At 42.1% G+C, this 16549-nt stretch overlaps 2 protein-coding genes across 7 annotated transcripts in view; both read left to right on the forward strand.

The window, feature by feature from the left end:
* NIBAN1 (niban apoptosis regulator 1) overlaps window positions 1-5828 on the forward strand; it is a 131467-nt gene extending 125639 nt beyond the window's left edge. For both annotated transcript variants that reach the window (XM_081024735.1, XM_081024736.1), the window contains exon 14: window positions 1241-5828. In XM_081024735.1, coding sequence (XP_080880861.1) covers window positions 1241-2385 — 1145 coding nt within the window. In that variant the 3' untranslated portion in view covers window positions 2386-5828. The remainder of the gene's footprint in view (window positions 1-1240) is intronic.
* A 9108-nt stretch (window positions 5829-14936) lies between these two features.
* EDEM3 (ER degradation enhancing alpha-mannosidase like protein 3) overlaps window positions 14937-16549 on the forward strand; it is a 54190-nt gene continuing 52577 nt past the window's right edge. For 4 of the 5 annotated variants that reach the window (XM_081025206.1, XM_081025208.1, XM_081025209.1 and 1 more), the window contains exon 1: window positions 14958-15337. In XM_081025206.1, coding sequence (XP_080881332.1) covers window positions 15177-15337 — 161 coding nt within the window. In that variant the 5' untranslated portion in view covers window positions 14958-15176. Of the gene's footprint in view, window positions 15338-16549 lie in introns of all 5 variants that reach the window. The other variant, XM_081025210.1, reaches the window with a different exon arrangement.

Genomic DNA, 16549 nt, shown 5'->3' on the forward strand with positions numbered 1-16549 from the left:
CACATTACTAATTGGCCATAAGGCAATTTTACCATAAAAAGATAAAATTATGACAAAAGAGGGATGTTAAAAATGAATAACAAATTTAAAAGACTTTTACAAAATACAAAGTGTTTGAATGCATTTAAAATGTGTGTAGATTCATGGCAATGTGGTGCAAACAACTGACTTTATTTTGTGGGTTGTACCCTAAGCACTTGTCTTCGTTGTATGGGAAATGTGGGTTAACTCTGCGCCCTCAAAGAGGCCCTTTGGTGCGCCTCTCTCCTCTCAATGTAGTGTGTTTTAAAATAAAACACCAACTAACTGTTGGGGCAAAATCATCATCCTCTGGAAGAAATGCTAACTATTTTAAGACCATGACGATTTATTTTCTCCACCACTTCGTCAATGGAGAAATGAAATCAAACTGACAAAAACAAACAAACAAAACCAAAACTGTCAGCCAGTTATTTTGTTATCTGTTATGGGAGTTGATTCATCAATGAAGAAATGAAACCAAAAAGACCCCCCCCCCAAAAAAAGAGAGAAAAGAACCTGTCAAGCAGTTCTTCAACCAGTTCTTTTATCTTTTTTATGGCAAAATTGCCCTACTGCTGATTAGTTATGTAGCAGAAATAGTTGTGGCAAAAAGGCTTGTGGCAAAGATATCTGTGAGAAAAATGCTATGGCGAAAGTACCAAGGATCCTTTTTGAGTCAACAGGGTTCTCTTTGCACGTTCGGTCCTGAGAACCCATTACACATTCAGGATTATGCTGTGAGAAAAAGCAGAGAATGTAAGTCCTGCCTCTGCCCTAGAGGAGTTTCAGTTAAGGTGGACGAACCGGAACCATATATACTAACAGCTAATAAAATGCAATGGGAGCCTCTATGAGTGACACAGGTGATGCCATTATGGAGTGTGAACTCCTAGAAAAGGCCATAGGTTATTCATCTTTGGATTCCCAGAGGCTGTCGCATCATCAATGCCCAGTAAGTGTTTGCTGTTTGACTAAAGGAATGAGGGAAGGAATGAATGAATGAACACTACAGAGGTCCAGAGTGTGGAAGGAGTTTGCAGGCTTTGGCCATCAGGGAATGCTACCCGGAAGAGGGTGGATATAAGCTGGAACTGGAACTTGAGAAATTTGAATAGCCAGAAAAGCTGAGAGGGGACTTTGGCTCCTGGATCAAATTGAAAAATCCAGGTCGTCCAGGGCAGAGTGTTAATATCGTGTTTTGTTTTCTCATATCTCTCAGTGATAAAGGAAGCTGCTATCCTGAAGAAACATAACTTATTTGAAGACAACATGGCCTTGCCCAGTGAAAGCGTGTCCAGCTTAACCGATCTCAAAACCCCCGCAGGGTCAAACCAGGCCAGCCCTGCCAGGAGAGCCTCGGCTATACTGCCAGGAGTGGCAGATAATGAGACCCTGAGTAACGAAGTCTTCCAGGAGTCAGAGGAAAAGAAGCAGTCTGGGGTCCCTAGTCTGTTGGCCAAAGAAGAAAGCCTTTCTTACCCAGGGGGCGATGGGCAGGTGATTATTTCAAGCATGAATGACCCAGTTGTGAATCCTGCAGCTGCAGAAGACACGGCAGGAGCCCTGAGCACACAAAAATCTGAGCTGGAGTGTGGAGGGACCCCTGAGGATGAAGAACCCACCCATGAAAAGCCAGAATCCATCCCTGTCTCAGGCTCCCTAAAGGAGCTCAGAAATTTGTTGACGGTGACCATTGAAGTACCCGTGGAGCCTGCCACCCTCGCAATTGAAAGAGATACAAATGAGGAGACCCTTATTCCCCAAGAAATTGAAAAAGAAGAGGAAACCACCCACATCTACACAGAGGCCAAACAAGTAGCTGCCTCCAGTCAGGACAACTGTGAAGAAAATGAAATCAAGGAGGGGGAGGCCCGTTCTCCCCCTGTGAAGGCCCAAGCCAGTGGGCTGGAGTTGGGGGGATTTGCAGAAGGTCATCCAGCCTGCGGAGGGCCCAGCGAGGGCACCAGAGGCCCAGACCCCACAGAGGTGCAAGCAGAGGCCTGGGAGCCCCCTGAGAGGGAGCTCCCAGAGAGCGCTTCCAGACTGGATGCCCAGGAAGGGGACGGGGCCGCGTGCGCGTGCGCTGAGGAGGGTGAAGCTGTGCAGCAAGGCGGCTGCATGTTGATTTCTGACCCTGTTGGCCCCAGTGAGAGCCAGGTCTCTGTGGAAGAAGTGGTAGGAGGGGAAAGCCAACCAACTGGTGCTGCTGCCAGTGTGAGTGCAGAGAAGAGTAAGGGTGCCGGTGTTCATGAGTGTCAGTGGGTGGTTGAGAGTGTTCCCAACACCGACATCCTCTGTCCACAGAAAGAGGATGAGAGGGCGAGTCCCCCAGAGCAGCTCTCGATCAGTGAAAGTGACAATTAGGCAAAAGTATTTCTTTGAACAAACGCAGCCAAAGGATTAGTTATGGGTACACTTAGGGGGTGCATGCCGGTTGTTGCCAAAAATAAGTTCATTAAGTACGTTGTTAATCTGTAGAATGAAATCAGAGGCAATGCACACGGGGCGTGAGCACTGAGGCAACCCCGTTGTGGCAATGAACTGTTCTACAATGAATTATTGCTTTAGCATTTTAATAGGAATTACAAAGGTGATGATGGATTGTTTGGGGTGAGAAGCAGCTGAGGGTGTTGCATTGAGGACGGAGAAAAACAGTAGGAGCATGGTTTTCAATACACTCTGCACATTTTCTTCTAATGCATTTTAAGGTTTTTTAATTCTCCATAAGAATGCAAATGTATACTGTAAAGTTTCACCATCTACTCTACCCACTTCCTTGTCTCTTAGGAACACAGCATTGGTCCAGTCAGGCTACAAGACAGTACATTTAGGTGGTGACACTGGTCACCCCTGCTGCAAAGAGCCCCAAAGGGTCTGAAAGATCTCAGGGGAATCTGAGCAGAAATGGAGGAAGGTTATGGTCTGTGGGACTGTCTGGGCCTGTTACTAATTCTGCTATCAATTTCTCATTAATTAATCTTGTTGATTCTTATTAATTAATTGCCTTTTGGGAAAATTCATATGAGGCAAGAAAATTTCCCTGGCATTCCAAATGAGCTCTAGACTGTACAGAGAAAGAGCTTCGCTAAGTTATCAGCTGTAAAGCCTACCAATTAAACACATGTTATTTGAACAGCTACTCTAGGCTATGAGCTATTTATTGGGCATAGTATGGGGAAAAAAAAGATAGGTAGGTGCTTTGTTCAGTATAAATTAAAAGGCCCAAGGGAATTTAATCTAAAAGAAAAAATATGCAATTCTTCAAATGATACACTTTCTGTCATGACATAAAAGCTTTCTGTCTTTCCATTGAAACAGTCCTAGTTCATTCTCAGAAGGGAATACAGTGAATAAGTGAATAAAATGAATAAAAAAAGAAGAAAAGAAAGGATGGATGAAAGGAAGGAAGGGGAAAGAAAGGGAGAGATGAAGAGCAAGCAAGAAAGAAAAAGGTCAAGATATATACCATTAAGTTCCAAAGATATTACCCAACGTTGAAATCATTTCTTCAGTCATTTAGCAATTTAATTGAGTCCCTGTTATGTCCCAGGAGCTGGAGATCAGTGGTTAACAAGATCTGTTCGATTCCCCCAGAACTTACAATGTAATGGAAATAGACACAAATACATCTTCTGAGTGGATCGTGACCTATAACTATTAATGTTAAAGATGGCATGGACTTGCTTCCAAAGATTAAATAAAGAAGTATTCTATTGTCCTTCAGAAAAATGCCAGATTATTTCCTAAAAGCTTCAGTCCCAGTACTACATCTTGAAATTTCTTTCCATCAATTTTAATATTAGATTCCCAACCAATTTTCCTCAGAGCTTGTTTTGATCATTCTCAGCAAGTAAGTTTATATCAGTTCTTTAGAGAATTTATCCCACAAGTGAACCATTTAACCAGGAATTAAAATAGCTCCCTCTCTATCTCCCCATAAATAATTTCTTGGATTTCTAGGTCTTAGAGGATGAAAAACAATCAGTATCATTATACTCTCCAATTGAACTGTAGCAACTTTTCTTAAAGTGTTTAGATCCTCACGTCTATGAAGGAATTCCTTATAGGTAAAGAAGATAAGAGCCCATACCTCTCTGGTCCCTACAGTACCCAGTGCTTGCTCATATCCTTGCATTTAGCACGGAATAGGAAAATTGTTCACTTCCTGTCTCTTTCAGGGGTTCTTCTCTTTAAGGACAGAAACTACGTTTTAGTCATCAGATGTGCTTCCTTCTAGAAACACACGGCCTTTGAATAATGGTTCCCTGCCTCCTCAAGTCACTTGACTGTCCCCAATGCCTAGCAATGAACTGGCCTGTGTCAGGCTGCTCCAGAAATGTGAGAATCAAACACCTGCCACTCTGCTGTGCTGAGGCTCCTTGGAGCTTGCTGTCAGTCAGGGAGACTTTTTATTAATAATTGGTCTTTCTGCCCTTGGGGAGTCTTCCCTTAAATCAAGTCTGAAGTCCAAGGAACAGTGGCCAGATGGTCAGATTCACTGCCCAGGAAGGACAGCAGCCAAAACAAACAGTGCCCAACCCTGCCAAGGACTGCCCTTCTCTCCAGGAGAATTGTGGTGAGAAAGAGGGTCCCAACCCAGGCTGCCCTCACATAGGGAGCTTCGCAGCTTTCTCTCTTTTCTCACCTCAGGGTTCTTGAACCCATGGAAAGCTGAAAGATTTTTCCAACCCCAAAGGAGTACATGTCAGTGCACTGGAGAGAGGAACATCAATGCCCTCCCTTATACGCATCTGTAGGCCAAACGGGACTGGGAACTAAGTGGAAGGAAGTACTTGAGAACACATCGGGAACTTTTTCTGTACATACTTCACAAAAGACAAGTTCACTAGACTAAGCAGGATGATTGTTCCATTTGTAGATGGAGCAGGAAACTCAAGTGCATTACAAATATTCCTTATTCACGTTAGCATGTTGAGTGGAATGACTTCATAGTACCATGAGTTCGTCTTGCTTTGAATAGACTTGTGTGTGTTGCTTCGGTGGCTTCCAGATTGGAGCCAGTTTCTTGTGATGTAAATGACTATCCTGGAAAGCCTCTGCCTGCTGCTGAGGGGATCTCTCTTATGGGCAAATCCGTGAGAAATGCATCAAACCTCAAGACATGGTTTTTGCCAAAAAACAAACAAACAGAAAAACCCTCTATAACTTTACACGAGTGATGTTCCTATTGACCTTTCACATAGAAAGAATATTTTCCTTAAAGAAGATTAGCTTGTCCTTTTCTCCTTTGCAGCTTGGAGCTGAGATAGCAGCCCCTTGTATTATGCAGAGGAAACTCTTTTCAAAAAAAAAAGGATTTCAGAGACCACAAGGATAAGACTCCAATTTGTCCAAATGCTTTATAAAGAGGCTGAGTGGGAAAAACTGCAGTTTGTGAGGCCCCATCTTCTACAGTTTATTAAAAAGATAGTCAAGTCTGGTTTTATAACCTCCAGGTTGGAGCCAATGATTTCAAAGGGTGTCACAATTCTCTCAGACAAGTGGTTTTATTTCTTTATAAAAAGCTCTGAATGATATATGGTACCTAGCAACATGTTTATGGGGAAGGGAAGGACATCAACAATAATACAGTTTCACTAGGTAAAAATGTTGGCTACATGTGCCTTCTTTTATCATAAACAAATGGGCTTGGGGATTTGCTTTCTGAAGACTGTAACTTCAAGGAAAAAAATCTACATTGTGATTGATTTTTTTGGTCACTATGTAAAGCAAATAAACTTAAAACACTTTGTAAGCATGTACTTACTCTGCCAAGTGCCTATATTCCAATAAAAAGTTCATCCTTGAAGAAGTGTCCAGGTGTCATATTTATTTGGAATGAGACTGGTTTCATCTTTTAAGCAAATGTCATACTTGAGCTGGGCGGAACAGCCCTCAGAAATGAAAAGGTGAGTCACTGTTACTGTATTATGGAACTTTTCATCTTCTGTCATCAGGAAGCAATCCACAGGGGAGTCACTTAATGTCAAATGTAATTATGCTTTGAAAATGCAAATGCTTATTTCTCTAGGAATTGGATTATGTCTGTAATACAGCAATGGGCAATTACTCTTGATGTAATTGAACTACTGTTCAAACAAGTCTATTTTCAATGGGTAACACTGAGTGAAACATTCATTCTTTTATGTAATTATAAATCAAATGATGTTTCCTCACCGGTACCCACAGTTGTTCATTCATCCATGAATTCTTTCATTGAAAAAATAATGATTGTGTATCCATGATGTGCAGGCATTCTAGTGGGTTCTGGAGAAACCAAAGTGAACACGGTGGATGTGATCCCTACCTCAGGAAACTCAAATCTGCAGGGGGGTCATGGCCAGCGAGAGCCCATAGGGGTAATTTGCTTCCTTGGTATAAGCCTTGTCTACAATCTCAGGTTTAACTCATTTGTATCAACACCTTCAGACAAGAGAGGAAGAAATATTGGAGAAACCAAGTCTAGCAGTAATGGGACACTTAGTGTGGCATCAACTTCACCAGTTCTTCTCCTCCTTTCATACCAAACTTCCAATAGGCAAGAATCATTCCCAGAGGGGCACCTCCAGTACTTTCGTGTAGGGCCAATAATCAGATTGGAATTGGAGGTGAGCGGGGTGGTTTGAAACTACTTCTGCATAGTTTTTTCCTAGATTATATGTTCATTTGGTGTGGCTTGGATGGGATTGATGAAAGTCTTGGGAGAAGTCAACTAAACCTGTATGTCAATGTCTATAATTGCTGTATTAATAATTGTTAAAAACTAGAAAAGAACCCACATGTCCTTCAGTTGGTGAAGGGACAAACTGTGGTACATCCATATAATAGACCATTACGCAACAATAAAAAGGAATGCTCTACTGATACATGCAATAACATGGAAGAGTCTCAAAATAATTAGGCAGAGTGGAAAAAGCCAGACCAAAAAAAAGATCCATAGTATATGCCTCCTTTGATATGACATTCTGGGAAAGGAAAAACTATAGGGATAAAAATAGATCATTGGTTGTCTGTAATTGGCGGTAGTGGGAGGGATTGATTGTGAAGTGGCATATAAGGGAATTTGGGGGTGAACTGTTCTGTATCTTAATTATGGTAGTTGCTCCTTGACTATATGCATTTGTCAATATTCATATACTGTATACTGAAAAGGGTGAATTTTAGTCATGTGTCAATTACACCTCAATACACATGACTGAAAAAAATATATTTTCTTATATGGCCCAAAATTTCAACAATAAGGAAATTCTTTTTTTTTTTTTTTTTAAGATTTTTATTGGGGAAGGGAAACAGGACTTTATTGGGGAACAGTGTGTACTTCCAGGACTTTTTTCCAAGTCAAGTTGTTGTCCTTTCAATCTTAGTTGTGGAGGGTGCCGTTCAGCTTCAAGTTGTCCTTTCAGTCTTAGTTGTGGAGGACGCAGCTCAGCTCCAGGTCGTTGCCATTGCTAGTTGCAGGGGGCGCAGCCCACCATCCCTTGTGGGAGTCCAACCGGCAACCTGGTGGTTGAAAGGACTCGCTCCAACCAACTGAGCCATCCGGGAGGCAGCTCAGCTCAAGATGCAGTGTTCAATCTTAGTTGCAGGGGGCAGAGCCCACCATCCCTTGCGGGACAACGGAGTTAGGAGCATGGAGCTCTAACCACCTGAGCCACCAGGCCGGCCCTGGAAATTCTTAAATATATTATAGAACATTTATATAATACAGTCTTGCAGAGTTGTTTTGGACTTTGTTATACTTTATCTTTGCCTAGCAGGTTATGAAAAGCCTTCATATATGTGCAAACTTTCTCTGTTTCTAAATTAGGAGTCAGCAACTTTTTTTCCACTTTCCCTTACAGCTAGGGCATGGGTACATGATGTATGCTCTGCCAGTCAGACTCACTCCTTTAAAATTTTGATTCAATAGAATGGTAAAGAGAAGACAATGTCTATGAAAAATCTATTCTGCTGAGGGTGATAAATTGTGGCAGAAAGAGATCCAGCTCTCAGAGGGGCAGTGATCAGAGGGCCTGGCATCAAATGTCCCATATCCAAATTCTATGGTGTAGTTAACTTTCTGAAGCAGTCTGGTCCTATAATTTGGGATGTATGTTCTTCAAGCTTGGTTCTTGGGCCCTCCAAGATTTTAACATACTTACATTTAGATTTTAAATTAATTACCTAGAGTCTTATTTGCAACCAAGAACCTGGACTGATAGAACAATCATTCAAAGTTGTGTTTATGACCAGATCCTTACCAACATGCGCTAAGATTACATCATAAATATGGTGGTTTACACCATCCTTGATAAACTTGACTTGTGCCTGGCAATGACTTCCATACCACGAGCACATGGAGAAGGTGAATGCCAATATCCCCAGCAAGAAACCCCAATACAAGGTGCAGCCTATGTCACTCATCCAATAAAGTGGATTCGGAGTCTCCATTTAAAATGCAGAAAGAAGAGAAAGAACTGTCTTCTCCACCTGCAGGTGTCCAAACTCATAGCTGCATTGAACTTCAAAACAAGAAGAGCCATTTAGAGCTTTCTCCTGAGCTATTTTATTTTCAATAAATCTGGGTGTACCAGACGGGCAAAGAATTGTTTGCAAACAGTTTGCAATAATGTGGGAAAGCCATGGCTTTGAGTTTTTAAAACATCACAAGAAGATTAAATATATATACTCGTATGCATAAGTAAAAAGCCTAGAAGAAAATTTGCTGAAATGGAAGCAGTGGCTTTGTTATGATTGCCTTTTGTATCCTCTGCCCTGCCCCCATGTTCCACAATGAAGATGTGATCCTGTCAAATCAGAAAAACGTGTTTCAAAATATCTTAAATTTGAATTTAAGTTTTGCAAAAGCGTCCTCTGTTTTCCTAGAATCCCATAAGTTAAGGGACTCTTTGGGTGCCTTTACTCCTATCCTTAGACCCATATACAACTGTATAACTGGGAGTGATACATAAGGCAAAAGGGGAAAAGCCTCTAGAAGCCTTTGCCAAGGTAAAATCGGCTCCCTAAAATAACCTTTTGATGAGAATTGTTCTGAAGGGTTCTGCTGCTTCTTTGAAGTTCTATCTCAACTCAAACCTTCTTCCCCAGAATTCCTACAGTATGTGCCCAACCACTATGCCAGCACTATCTTCCCATCCTGGACAGCCAAGGCACGTGGGCATGGCAAGATCTAATAGATTGCCCAGTGGGAAGATGGGAACTCCTAGCTTCTATTTTCAGCCATATATTACTGAGGAATTCCCCGAGAGCCCTAACATGAAAGACAATTTAAGCCCATTACCACCTGCTTGATATGCCTTAAGAAATTACAAATACGAAAGAGATCACACTCATTAAAACACAGCATGATGTGCTGTGAAAAGCACAGCATAGGATTATTTGAAGTCTGAAAAACCTACCGAGTTGTACATTTTTCTTCCGAATATCCTTTGATGTATAAACCTTCTATTTTTTGATTCTTTGAAAAATCGTGGTTTCTAGCTCAAAACCACGGATGGAAACTTTCTGTGGGTGGGTAAAAATCACCTGAAGATAAAGTTGCTAGACTCTGTTAAGGGGAATGAAATTATACACATGAATACAAAACATTTTTTTTTGGAATACAAAGCATTTTAAACACAGCTCCATGAACAAGAAAATCTCATAATTACTCTTCAAAATTTAGCAAACCCATAAAAATTAGAGACACTCCTTTAAATGAAATATTTTTTCCAATCCCAGTTACATAACAGTTATCATGGAAGCAGTAACTTTGTTCCACTCAATCAAAACTTGTGACCCTTTATGAATTATACACAGCTGCCATCATCAGGAATCTATTTTGAAAGATATTAGTTCGAAATCAGCAGTGTTATAGTGAAGTCCTTGAGAATAGGGATTATGCATTAAATTTTATATTTAAGACCTCTTGTACTACAACTAATGCTAAGATGTAAGTGATGAAATTAATTTTGAAGTATATAAAAGTTTCTTTCTTTTCTATTATTCACCTGGACTTTTAGCTCCCATCCGTAGGCCTTTAGCTCGGATTTGTTTCCTGGTACTCTATTCTCTGTAATATTTTGGATGCACTAATGAGATGTTAGTTATCTTCCTGTCTCCGTCGATGCCATTTTGGATGCAAGTAACAAAAAGTAAAGAGAGTTTATTTTATGGCTGTAGAAGTATCTCATGGAAACTGAAGAACCCAAAATCCATCAGGAGATAATTTCTCCATCTTTCTCTGTCTGATGCTATCTAGTCTTCCATTTTTTGCTTCTCTATGCACAATGCTCCATTCTCATCTATTTACAGTATACCTTTCTCTACTTTTCTATATGTGGGGAGGACTAGGACTAACTCATATTTATCCCCGTTTCTAGGAACAAACAAAGATTTAATTTCTGAATCTCAATTCCAAATTCCTGGGAGAATTTGGAATTTGAGTCCGCTGTCTACCTCTGGTCCAAATCAGCTATAGTCAGGGGGTACAGTGACATTAAACAAGTGAAAAGAAACCGGTGAAATTAGTTCATAATATGTTTTATTTAACCAAATATGTCTAAAATATTATCACTTAAACATGTAATCAATGTTGAAAATCATCACATATTCTACATTACTTTTCCATAACAAATTTGAAATCCAGTATACAATGATGAACTAACCACATTTCAAGGGACTAGTAGCTACCAGTTCTAGAATATGCCATTGATAAAATAATGAATCGTATGTCTGGCAGTAAAAAAGTCTTCATAAATGCTCAAAAAATGGTTTCTAAAATTCAGCTTCCTTGGCATACTGGAGGAATGGAGATGATGGGAAAATACTTCTGTTTAAGTAGTGTACATTCACGCTTTCTTGGGTTACCTCTCATTCATAATTTCCCTGCTTCCTCACCAAAACCTAATATTAAGGAACTTAAATAACTTTGCAAACCACTAAGTTTTCTTATCAACTTCTAATAGACTCCACCTGTCCAAAAGTGGCATAGTAAACAACAACCCTCTAGTACTTTTATGTTAATCCTATTATATTTAATTCTTTTATTCTTTTATTCCGGAAGCAACTGCAATTACTAATATTGCAGCTTTTACTGTTTACTCTTACCACCAGGAGATATAAGTACTCTCAGGGAAGCTTGCAGTATTTCCAGTAATACATTATCTCTGTGCATCTTATGCAAAGGGGAAAGGAAAAAGGAAAGTCATAAAGATAAGGTGGCCTACCTCTACAATTGTAAAATTTACCCAAGGCTCAGACAAAATAAGGATGTTTTTTAACACCTCTCCAAGGAAATCCTATTATTTGTTTATAGTATTCAGGGATTTGATAGATAAACTATACGTAATAATCAAAATTAAAACTATAATGGGACAGATTTTTCACAGTTAACCCATTGTAGGAATCCATGAACATATCAAAAACTCATATTTGCATCTTCACTGTAAGTATGTTTGCAAGATTGGGTTCTCAAGAAGAAAAGTATTCTGTAACTTCCACACACTGATGAAGAATAGGAAAAATGATTTGAAGAATGACAAAATCACCACTCCCAAATTCCACACCAGAGTTTTAGGAGTAATTAGATCTGTCATATTAAAGAATTCAAATCATTTAAGGGCAACTGCTGCTTACGGTCACTGTCATAGCCTCCTGGGACTATTTCTGAGCCATAATATTAAAGTAGAGACTTGCCCTTATATTTGTGAATCTATATGATTCTAACCAGGGCTCCTGCTCTGTTCTAACTCCTGATCCATGCAGGCAAGTAAATAAAGAAAACATCAGGTGAGCATGTATATTTACATAAGCCACAAGGCTGTGCAAACAAACTCTTACCTGGTTAAAGGGCATTTTACAAATGGCTCTTATTTCTTATCATTTTTAATGGGCTTTACACATCTAAAATCTCTTCCATATTCTTTGAAAGTCCTTATTCTTATTCTCCTTAATGCTTTCCACCAGTGTTTCCCCCCCTGTATAATACATCTAGGTCTCTATTGTTTAATTCCTATATCCTTTTTAGCACTAAGTGTATAGGTTTTAAAATAATCTGTGTAGGTTTTAAAATAATGAATGTAAATTTTTCCCAGTGTCCATAAACTGCCAATTAACTAACAATTTCTATTATTTCCATTAAGGGGTTAAAATGGATCCTCTTTTGAAATGTACTCTGTGAATATATTTTTCTTTCACTTTGAGGACTCCACCGCAGATATTATAAGTTGCAAGGTTTTTAGGCCACATAAGCTTTTCTACTTATAGTTTTGCAGAGATTGATGAAACATGGACTCAATCATTGACTAGAAATTGAATTTCAGTAAGGGAGAGAAAAAGGTGCTTATTATTTAGCAAGTTAACAAAGAACATCCTCTAGATTCTCATTATGCACTTTTAAAATGCAGTGTTAGCTTGAAAAAGCTTGAAAACAAATAAGCCAAGGAAGAAAGACAAACAGAAAATGCTAAACATTAAAAACCAGTACATCTCCTTCTTGAGAATGTTGTTTCTTAATGATACTTACTAGTCAATTTTGACTTCTTATAAAGGCATGGAACTTCAGCAAGGTAGGGAAAATAGTTATTGCCAATAATCCACTGCAAAACAATTGACTTGACTACATTCAATATAACTGAAGGTCACTGACTATTTTTCTATTTTCTTTGTTCCTAGTTTTCAAATACTGGATGATTGGTGTTGACCTTTAGCTCCTAATGTTCTCTATGTCAGGGCCAAGAACAATTCACAGGTATTATTTATTTAGCTAACTTCATCATGAAAGCTGCCAAAGAGGATCCAGGATGGAACTCCAATATAGGGTTGCAGGTCCATAAAAAAGGATAAAGTTAAATATTGTACAGAAATGACCTCATGTGTTTTCACAGCCTCCATGTAAGTAAATAAAAGGACTATATTAGTTCCACGTTTTAGATAAGGAAACTGAAGGAATAAGGAAACAAATAAGTATATTCAATATTTATTGAGCATGGGTAACAGGACAGGCACAATGCTGAGTTTCTGAACATATATATAATTAATGTCAGTCCTCTCCAAGTGTTCACAATCTAGTGGACATGGCTGACTGTGAAAAAAACAATAAAGACACATAATACAATGGAAGAACAAAGGAGAGGATGACTGCTAATGACTGGAAGGGTTTTTTGGAGATGGAATCCGAGACAATGGGTAGTGTGTGTTCTACAGCCAAAGATGGTAAGATAGATGAGAGAATGGTAAGAGCAAAGGCATAGAAAGAATGTAACATGAAAACCTGTTAGTTATTGCGTAGGATCTGAGGGCAGGGTAGGGATAAAAGGGGGATGATATGTTCAGAGGGTTTATAGATATCTTTGAAGGTCAACTCTGGTAGCAATGTAGAGAAAAGTACAATGGGAAGGAATTATTTTAGGAGGCTATTGCAATGGTTTGGGAAATAGGTAATGGAGGCTGGAACCGAGCAGAAGTGGGAATGGAAAGAAAGGTAGTGATAGCAGTAGACTCTATATAATTTGGAAACTGATTGAGCATGCACCATAAAGGAGGGGGATGAGTTGAAGATGATGCTGACGCATTAATTTGAACCATTGAACATATGACATTTGAACTACCCTTGGGCCAGATAGAAGGGAATTTCTACTAGGGAAGTGGAAATGTGTGTCTAGAGATCAGGATAGATATTGATTTAGAAATCAACCAGAGGGAAATGATGGTTGGATCCATATGAGTGGAAGAAATCACCAAGGAATAGAGTATAAAGCGAAAAAAGACAAAAAGAAAACCTTAAAATGCAGGGAAGAGGAGGAGTAGAGGAGGAATCATTGGTGTCAACTGAATGGTCAGTCTGAAACGGCAGTGCATGATGCAAGGTGATAGAAATCAAGAAAGATAAGTTTCCAGAAAGAGAGCTGGTGCTGCTGAGGGGATGAGTAAGCAATTCCCTGTGGTCATAGAGGTCACATCCAAGCTTCTAAATTCAGCACCTACCTACTGAACTATCAGACAAGAACAGCAATGTGGTTTTTCAAGAGGAACCCACACCTCATTTGACCAGTGGTTAACCTGGGACTCAGTCATCAGAACAAATCGCAAGTTCCAATCTCCTTCGTTGAACTTTCTCTGCAACTCACACCACTCTCCTTACAGTGAGCATTTTAGATCACTATTATTAATCAAGTACGAGGCCTCAGGCTCCTTCCTTCCTCCTCCTAGTACTATGCGGTGGTTACCTGCAAGGGCTTTCCGGTCACAGAGACCGGTTGGATTCTAATCCAGCAGCGTGGCAAGGGCTTTGTTAGCTACCTTCTCTAGCTTCACTTGCCTCGTTTGCAAAAACGGGGGTGGTGACACTTATCTATCAGGGTTGGGACAATGCAACTAAAACTCTCAGCACACTGCCGTCAAAGGCTCCATTCATGTTTGCTGTTACTGTCTTGTAATGTCCCTGAGGGCAGAGGATTACTCCGACACTATTCCCTAGGGCGTGTGGCACCAACCCGGGGACGTGTCAGCCTCATCCTGTCCGCTTTCAGGGAAACGTCATTCGCGGCAGGAGGGATAAACAGCCGACCCACGGAGGAAGGGCTGGCTGTGGGGGGGCGGGGAAAGCGGGATCCCAGGACCCGCCCCTGACCCTCGGAAGACTACAAGTCCCAGCGAGCAGCGCGGGACATTGAGCCAGGCGGAGTCGGACCGCGGGACCACCGGGGAGGCAGCAGTGCACTTTGGGACTCGTAGTCTTCAGGGCGCAAGTTCACGGGTCGGAGGGGGGCCGAAGAGAGAAGTCCCTCCCGAGTCCCGCCTATTGTCCACGTCTCACTTCTCCCGGCCAATGCTGTCTTCTGTCTCCGGAGCCGGCCCCTCTCCGTTTCGGTCCCCATTGGCCTTGAGGCCCAGGGCCTGCCCTACCCGGAAGTAGCGTTGGGGGCGGTGGTTTCCTAGACTACGACACCGGAAAGCCGGGGGAGGCGCTCCCGGCTGCTGAGGGCGGAGGGCGGTGGCAGCACTGGCGCTGGGGACCGGCTCGGTGGCTTCGGGAGACAGTTGGGCGACGGCGGCCGCTCGCTTTGCTCCGTCTCCCGCCCTGGGCACGGCTCGCAGCCCTCTTGCCACCGGCGTCCGGCAATGTGTTCCACAGGCCGGGCGTAGCAGCTGCGCGTGCGCGGAACCGCGGGGCCATGAGCAACGCCGGCGGCGGCCGGGGCTGCGGGTCCTCGGTCCCCCCGCGAGCGCCATGGAGCCTGGTGGCAGCGACGGCCGCGCTCTGCCTGGTGTCGGCCACGTCCGTGGGGCCGGCGGGGGCGGCGCCCATGAGTAGGGAGGAGAAACAGAAGCTTGGGTAAGGGTGCTCGGCAGTCCAGGGTGGGCTTCCTCGGGAGGCTGACCGCGCGCAAGGTGCCTGTCATTGCCGCCTGGGCGTGCAGTGGCCTCTCGTCGCGATGGGACGGCTGTCGCGACGAGCCTGGCGGGGTGGACAGAATCTGGGGAGGTGGGGGCCGCCGCCCGCGTCGCGTCCTCGGGGGACTGTCGGGGTGTCGCCCGGCCGTCGGTGACACGTGCAGGCTCCTTGAGGCCAACCGGGGTGTGTCACCACGGCTGCCATGTCAGTGGCCCGTGGAGGGGGCGACAGTCCGTGTCGCTGCGCGCGAGAGCCCGGTGGTTGTCTTTCCCCGGAGACACGGTGAGATTTCTCGCACTGGCGAGCTCCCGGCTGGGAAAACGTTACTGACCTCAGGGCAGTTAAGGAAATAGTGTTTCCACCTGTTACGGAAAAGGGGGTCGTTCGTGGGAACTTAGACTTGAAGCATTTTGCCACTTGCTTGCAGTGTTTCCTTGCCCTGCATTTTCGTAACACAACAGTATTTGATGGTGTTTTTTTAAGGTCTCAATTAAGCATCCACTTTGCTCCAAGCCGTTTTATCAGTCCTGAAAGTGTCACGCAATTATCCGTTGTGTTTGCAGTATTTCATTCAGAGTCAATATTCCCACACACTAGGTCCCGCAAATGAGTAAGAAAAAAAGGAGGAGGAGAAAATTGGCCAAGGGCGCGAAGAGTTAATTCACACAAGAGGAAATGCAAATAGGCAGTAAACACGAAAAGTAACTCAACCTCGTAAATGTGAGAGATGCAGATTAAAGCAGTGAGACAGCTGTTTTTTGTTTTGTTGTTGTTGTTGTTTTCTTTTTTGCCATCAGGTTATTAATAAATACAAAACATGGATAGAGCACTGACTAGTTGAGGTGTGAGAAAAAACTCTGGTGGGAGTAACACGTGCTGTAACTGCTAAAATTGAAATTGTATGTACTCTTGGATGTATCAGTCCCCTCTCCAGGAATCTATCCTACAGAAATAAAAACACTATTAATGTAGAGACGGGTGGATAAAGAAATGCATTTTGAAAGAATGAAACCGATCCTTGGAACATCCATATTATGGACTGATATCCAGACATTAAGGAGGAAGTAGGTCATTGGAAGGCTATCCAGGATATAGTCTTAAGACAAAAACAAAAATGCAAGTGTAGAATGTATAGTACTATCCCATGGGTTT

The sequence above is a fragment of the Rhinolophus hipposideros genome (genome assembly GCF_964194185.1).
Source record: "Rhinolophus hipposideros genome assembly, chromosome: 19".
Classification (NCBI taxonomy): domain Eukaryota; kingdom Metazoa; phylum Chordata; class Mammalia; order Chiroptera; family Rhinolophidae; genus Rhinolophus; species Rhinolophus hipposideros.